Below are 7,718 nucleotides of genomic sequence, written 5' to 3' on the forward strand. Positions count from 1 at the left end.
AATTATATTACCATCATCAACCAACATCATTAGTTTTGCTTCATCATTTGCAGATTCACCAACATCAATAGTAAGGTCAACATGAACAACAACCTTACCTTTAGACCTATAATCACACCCATGTATAGGGTCAGTGTAAAAAGGAATATGGTCGGTCGACATATGTAATAAATTACACATTTGGTTACTTCTAGCATCGGAAAAAACCATTTCCATAAAGATTTTCCTCAAGAAATCGATTAGTACGACTTTCCATAACATTATTAATAACAAACAATTGTACTGTGTTGGGAGGCATATTAGTAACAAAACTAAGAAAATATATAACATCACTATCGTCAATAATCTGCATAACTCTATTTGTTCCAGGACATTGAAACGATAGACGAATTTAATTAGTGTGTAACCTAGAATTGGAAGCAACCATATCATTGTTTATATCTACACCAAAGCATGTGTAATTCAGAGCTAGACACTACATACATCCGTTGATGCGCTGCCGTTTTCCTCTACTAAAAACTGGAACTCAAAAAAACATGTATACATACTCATTCCATAATGTTTATGGACAGTATCAAACACACAAATATATTAAACACACATATGTATTGCATATTTGGAACAAAAACATACAAAAACCCTAATTCTAGCTCTCCAGAATAACACTCTGGAATGTACGGCCGATTCGGACTTCGATCAGGAATACACTTTTTCAGTCAAGAAAGTACGGGGTGTCAGATTCCAGACCAAATTCCCACCAACCAACACCCACTTCGGAACAATATATATATATATATATATATATATATATATATATATATATATATATATATATATATATATATATATATATATAGATCACAAGTCCGGAACAAAACACGATATTCTGAATTATGTGGTAAATTTCCCTAAAAAAAATTATTGGTTATTTTCATTAAAATGGTTATTTATACAGTTGGATTACTCCATTTCCCATAAGGTAAAGTTGTTTATACTCCAAAAATATTTTTTCAATCAGATAAACCATAAGGACCAAAGTGTAATTTTGTCTTTACTCTAAAAAAATATTTCCTATAAACCCGTCACCGAAATGTGTGACGAAACCCCGTTGAGGCCGGCCAAAAAGGAATCGCAAAAGAATCCCGGAACACAAACGTACACCGTGGGTGGGAAGAGGAATGGATTCGTCAATTGCTTAATATCACTTGCAAAACCGGTCGATCTTCACACACACACACACATTTGATCGTCATTCGCCGTAGAACGGAAATCAGGTACACAGACGGACACGAGCATACACGCTTCATATAAAGTCCGGTGATGGCGACAACAATGGAAGGGCAAGATAGAGTTCTAGCCACAGCTCAGCAAATTGTAAAGAGTCTAAACATGAATACACAAGCAACGGAAGACATGATCTTGATCCTTTCTCGATTTGATAATCGGTTGTCAAACATCTCCGATTTGATGGACGGCGGTGCCGATGATAGCAAAACTAGGAATCAATTTGATAGAGCCGAGAAGATTATTCTTGAACATGATCCAGGCGGTGCCGGTAATCCGTCGTCGAGGAATTCGTTGCCCTGGGAGGAATGTCCTGAAGAGGCTTCAGAGTACTTGGCCGCGGTTGATCTGATTATTCAGTTGACGGAAGGTCTGAATGTCGAATCGGAGGAAGACGATGACGTCATGGATCGAGCTGAGAACGCGCTGCAGCTGGCTATGTCGAGGCTCGAGGACGAGTTTCGTCATATTTTGATCCGTAACACTGTTCCTCTAGACGCAGATCGGTTGTACGGATCTGTCCGTTCAGTTTCACGCTCCTTTACCTTCAACAATGGCGAAATAGGTGACGAAGTAGAGAGTTTTCGAGAGGACGAACAAGAAGGGAGCGGCTATCATCACGAGAGAGGTGCAAGCTTAGGCGGTGATTTTTGTGTGGATTTGATTCGTGTTGAAGCAATAGAGGAGCTTAAAGACATCGCTGATCGGATGATTAGGTCAGGCTACGAAAAAGAGTGCTGCCAGGTATACAGTAACGTCCGCCGTGATGTTCTGGATGAGTGTTTGTCGATTCTCGGCGTGGAAAGGCATAGCATCGAAGAGGTACAGAGAATTGAATGGAAGATTTTGGATGAAAAAGCCAAGAAATGGATCTTAGCTATCAAAGTTGTAGTTAGGGTTCTCTTATTTGGGGAAAAGCGTTTATGTGAACAGGTCTTCAACGAATCAGAACTTATTCAAGAACTCTGCTTTGTTGAAACGACAAAAGGTTGCGTGATGCAGCTCTTGAACTTTGGTGAGGCAGTAGCCATTGGTGCAAGATCTTCAGAGAAACTATTTCGAATTCTTGACATGTACGAAGTTCTTGTAGATGCTTCACAAGATTTAGAAGCTTTATATGACTCTGGAGAATTAGTTTGCAGCGAAGTGAAGGGAGTTTTGAAAGGACTCAGCATGTCAGCTGTAGGGACATTTGTTGAATTTGAGAAAGCTGTAAAGGCTGAAACCTCTAAACCTATCCATGGTGGTGACATTCATCCAATAACCCGTTATGTCATGAATTACATGAAATTACTAGTGGATTACAGTGACACATTAAACTCCCTCTTACCAGATGACTCTGGTTCATCACAAATTGACAATGGTGAATGTGTTGCAGCTATCTCCCCTGTAGGAACCCGTCTACAGTTACTGATCACTTCTTTGGAGTCAAACATTGAGGAAAAGTCAACATTATATGAAGATGGTGCAATGAGGTACATATTCTTGATGAATAACATTCTTTACATTATTCAAAAAGTAAAAGATTCAGAGCTTCGAACACTCATGGGTGATCAATGGATTCGCAAACGACGTGGCAAGATTCGTCAATGGCACACAAGTTATCTGAGAGCAGCATGGAGCAAAGCTTTGTTGTGTCTGAAAGATGAAGGAATTGGTGGGAGTTCAAGTGCTTCCTTCAAGGTGATTCTTAAAGAAAGATTTAAGAACTTTAATCTGTGCTTTGAAGATATTTATAGGTTACAATCAGCTTGGAAGGTTCCAGATAATCAACTAAGGGAGGAACTTAGGATTTCTATATCAGAGAAAGTTCTTCCTGCATATCGTGCTTTTTTGGGGAGATTTGGGAGTCAATTAGAGAGTGGAAGACATGGAGGGAAGTATATAAAATACTCCCCTGATGACTTGGAGAATTATGTGATGGATTTGTTTGAAGGGAAGCCTTTTGTTTTGAATAATAATATCAAAAGAAAAAGTACATAGGGTGGATGCATCACTCTTGCAAAGTATGTCTAATGTTTTCATGGTTGCATATTTTTTTAATGTGATAATTTGGTATTAATATTTTCCCTTTTCTTGTGTATTTACAGGTTCAAGACTTGTCCACCTTTCTGCTGATCAAGAAAAAGAAAAAAAATAGAATTTTGATACTAACAGGAGCTGTTAGCCTGTGACTGTGAAAGCATATTTTGAAAAAGGAGAATATTATAATAATATTTTTGAACTATATTATCTTGCACTTGTTGACAACATCTGCATATTATTAAGGCTATAGTGTTCTACATGACCACCCCGAGATAAAGAGTATTAAAGAAAAATGAAATTATCCATCATCCATTCCTACAAAAATTAATTAAATGCTAACTTCTGATTTGAACCATATTTTTTTACTGAAAAAAGTTAGAAGGAAGGTTTAATTAAATGGACAAGAATCTATATGGTGCATTTGTTGTTTTCCCCCTGCAAAATAGCAATATACTTTGGATTTCATTACTACAAAAATTAAGATGTATTGTTTAAAATGGAAGAAATCAGTTTCATATAAAACATAAATTCCTTATGAATGAGAATTGAAAAAAAAGTAAGTTGTTATTTTATGTGATTAGCCTTTTCAAAAACCAATCAAGGAAAGGCAACGTGACACTTCTTTTAATGGTTTCTGTTCATATTTTGGTTCTTTCTTCTGAGAGCCAAATCAATTCTTCTGATGGTTGGTTGTTCACTCTTTTTGTACCTGAATTTTTTTTAAAAGAACCATAAACCACATGTATGTCTATTATCGCGTGTGGCCTTTTCAAGCTTTCTTAAAAAGGGATTTGTTACATCAATACCTACACATTTGGAAATTTTCAATACTGATAAGAGGGAATTTACTTGTTTACATGTGAATGTGATTATGAAGAAAATCAGTTAAAACAGTTGTTACATCATATATTTTATTGAGAGTTAAAAATAATGCAAAACTAAACATATATTTTATGATTTACATCACAAGCAAAAACAAACCCCTTGAAAACAAAACAAGAAAATAGATACATACCAAGTTCAACAAAGCTTACAAACTCAAACAGATTAGCACTCTTGTTAGACACGACACATCAAACAAACAAACTTCACTAGAAATACAATACAAGTGAAAGTTAAACTCAAACCCGGCTGTTGGCAGGCAAAGGCAACACCCCATCAAAAAAGTCACCAAAGTAACCACGTGGCTCATGCACAATCCTCGAGATTATATCTCTAAGTGTTATCACACCTTCAAGATCACCTTCTTCACCCACCACATATATACGATGTATCTCTTTTGAATCAAGCTTCAATATCACTTCTTTAAGTGTATCATCTTTTCTACAAGTAATCATCCCACTCACCAAAGGTGACGCCTTCTTGTTCTCTTCTAAATACCTCTTAACTGACGTCACAAAGTTCTTAGCAGTGATGGATCTGCCAAGTCATAAATATATCATATAAATATTGGATCACAAAATTAAATTAAGGGTTCCAAAAAGAAAGAGACACTAACCTGTAATCTTTGTAAATCTCAGGGGCGATTAGGAGGAATTGAATATCTCGGATGCTAATATTAGCAACCGGTTTGTTTCCATTAACAACAGGTAATCCACCAATTCCTTTCTGTCTCATTAGTCTAAAAGCCTGCAAAACTGGTTCATCTTCATCCACTTTAATAACTTCACTGGTGTTCATCAGGGGAAGACCAAGTTCACATAATTTCTTAGATCCCCAGCTTTTGAACCACTGTAAATCCGCACATTCTTCCAACATGTGAATCACAGCAGATTGGGTGATGATGTTGTGGATCTTTCCATCATCTGGATCCACTACTGGGACGCTTTTCATTCTGTACTTTGAGAGGAGTAAAAGCATGGTGAGAAACGAGTTTGATGTTTGTAATGCCAGAAATGGGGCCCATCGAAATGATCCTGAGATGTCTTTAACCTAAACGAAGATGAAAAAAGGGGTTAAATGCGAGAAATAGCACACAACCCATATGGAAGAAAAGAAAGAATGTTGACTACCTTTGTGTTTTTATAGAAGTCGGAGGAAGTTAATAACTCGAAAAAGTTTCCAGCGGTTTTGGGAGATTCAGGCTGTGAACTTCTGTATCTTGGAGAAGACATTCCACCAGCTGCTGCAACAACAGCAGGTCTCAGAGAGTTGTCTAATGCGCTTGAGAATACATCGGATCCATCGTTCTTTTCTGACTGTATGATATTTAATACGAATGATGTTTAAATTATATTTGAGAGAAAATGATGGTGAATTTGAAGGAAACAAGTATGCAGACCTGATGAAGAATCCACACGACGATGCCTGCAAACTCCACCATACCAAGATATCTGTCGATCCAACTAGCATCCTCTGGTGCATCGACGTTTACAACAGGTGCACTAAGAATTTTGTTTTGGGATAACAATCGGACAGCTTCACCCAGACTTGCATCCGATTTAATCTCAATTACTGCAAAAAAAAAAAGTCGTTATGAACTTAATTTCTGATATCAACAGCGATCAGAGGTACACGCACACCACTACGTTTGATTGATTTGTCTAATCGATTGCGTCAAAGAAGATGGGAATTATGAGAATAGCTGTCGATCGATTGAAATCTGGAATAGAATTACACATAAATCATTTCCATTTGTTCTCAGCATAAATCTAAAAATAATTTCAATCAGGTACGATTGGCCGTATGCTATGACTTTCAAACACAGTAGACGATAACAACGATGAGAAGCACGCTACTACACTCAACTAACTAAATATGGTAATTATGACACATATTGCGTAAAAGACGATAGGAAATTAGGAACTAATAAGTATCGATCAACTAATTACATATAAAATCCGCAATATGAGACCAATCACACAGTCGTCGTTGTAACCATATGATCTAATCCGTCCTGTATAATAAAAAACGATACGATCATCCAAATAGGTTTAAATCAACGGATGTATATGCGATATCAGGGCCAATCGGAATAAGTAAAATCAATCAAAATCAAAAGAATTAAGCAGGGATACCTTGTGAAGGCGAAGCATGAGGGAATTCAGAAACAGGAATACTCTCGAAACAAGCGTTGAGCTTCTCGGTCGGAGTAAGCTGAGCCTCCTGTATGTCCCACAGCTCCTCCAACTCCATCCCGAGCTTCGCCTCTGGACTCCTTGGACTTTCTTCTTCTATCACCATTTTCTCTCTCTAGAGCGATCGATGAAGTGATGACTGAGACTAGCAACAGATGGTTTTGTATTATTTTGCACACAGACAAATGGGATGTGTTATGGTACATCGGTACGGCGGCTGTTATTTGCAGTTATTAATCTCAGCCGTTGATGGTAGCTAATAAGTGACGCGTGTAGGGTACAGATGAGAGTCAAAGTTGTTGACGTTTTCTTGGCATTGCTTGCTTATCCGATTGGACCATGATCCAAAATTTATTATTTTTAAAATACAAAAAATATATTGAAGAAGACAAGTATCCGAAATTCAATCATGTTCACTGTCCCACTCTAACATGCGCCTGTATCTACATCTCACTTTGACGTGGATTTAATAGCAAACTTATCCAATGTTTTAAAAACCGTTTTTTTTACCTGTCAATGGGTTTTATGAATTCTTATGTATTTTTTTTATCCACATACATATTAATATATACAAAAAGTAAAAAACAATAATTTAACATCTAAAAGGAGAAACATTAAAATAAATATGACAAACAAGTTGTAGGTCAAATTATATATATATATATATATATATATATATATATTTTGGAGTGTTAAACGTATCAATTTCACGATCACTTAATAAATAAAATTCATTATAAACTTCATTCTCATAAAAAAACATGACCAACTTCGTTTTCTACAATATAAAAAAACAATGTTGCATTAAGTAGACTGGTAATAAACTGAAATTACAATAATACATTAATATAGATAAAAAAAGTGTTACCTTGTGTTTGAGAAATTGGTTCACATAGCATAGTACCGACAAGTTTGTAATTGGCATTGTTAGTAACGATTTGTACCATATTTTTTTGTCCTACCATCTCAACAATCTCAACAAACAAAATACACAAATACAATGCATTGTTTCTATATCAGATACATCAATAGATTTAAGAAATGATATTTCTTTAGGACAATAAACCAGGAAATTAATCGAATGGTGTTGCCTAATATCCCTCCACCCATCACTCTTAATCGTGCAACCGCTTTCAATCCACTCACTTATGTATGAATCAATTAACAACGAAACAAGTTTCTTTGCATCTAACAATAAGTTTACCCTCAAAGCATGATAATTAGGTGCTTTGTACTCATAACCAATACCTGTTATTTTATCTATCATATGTTGAAAATATGGAGAGTTACAAACATTCATATGTATAAATGCATCATAGAACCACGTCGCAA

The 7,718-nt window shown here is 36.2% G+C and overlaps 2 protein-coding genes across 2 annotated transcripts; one reads left to right on the top strand and one right to left on the bottom strand.

Annotated features, from left to right (window-relative positions):
* Positions 1-1,086: 1,086 nt before the first annotated feature.
* LOC144997026 (exocyst complex component EXO70B1-like) lies at positions 1,087-3,511 on the top strand. Its single transcript, XM_078956842.1, has 2 exons — positions 1,087-3,290; positions 3,375-3,511. Exon 1 carries the CDS (start codon positions 1,321-1,323, stop codon positions 3,265-3,267), a length of 1,947 nt encoding a protein of 648 aa, XP_078812968.1. The 5' UTR covers positions 1,087-1,320; the 3' UTR covers positions 3,268-3,290; positions 3,375-3,511.
* A 726-nt stretch (positions 3,512-4,237) lies between these two features.
* On the bottom strand, positions 4,238-6,555 carry LOC144997016 (SNF1-related protein kinase regulatory subunit gamma-1-like). Its single transcript, XM_078956832.1, has 5 exons — positions 6,327-6,555; positions 5,591-5,763; positions 5,322-5,507; positions 4,808-5,241; positions 4,238-4,728 (listed from the first exon to the last, which is right to left on the bottom strand). Exons 1-5 carry the CDS (start codon positions 6,490-6,492, stop codon positions 4,431-4,433), a joined length of 1,257 nt encoding a protein of 418 aa, XP_078812958.1. The 5' UTR covers positions 6,493-6,555; the 3' UTR covers positions 4,238-4,430.
* Positions 6,556-7,718: the final 1,163 nt, after the last annotated feature.

This window comes from Lactuca saligna, chromosome 5, assembly GCF_052625555.1.
Source record: "Lactuca saligna cultivar CGN05327 chromosome 5, ASM5262555v1, whole genome shotgun sequence".
Lineage (NCBI taxonomy): Eukaryota > Viridiplantae > Streptophyta > Magnoliopsida > Asterales > Asteraceae > Lactuca > Lactuca saligna.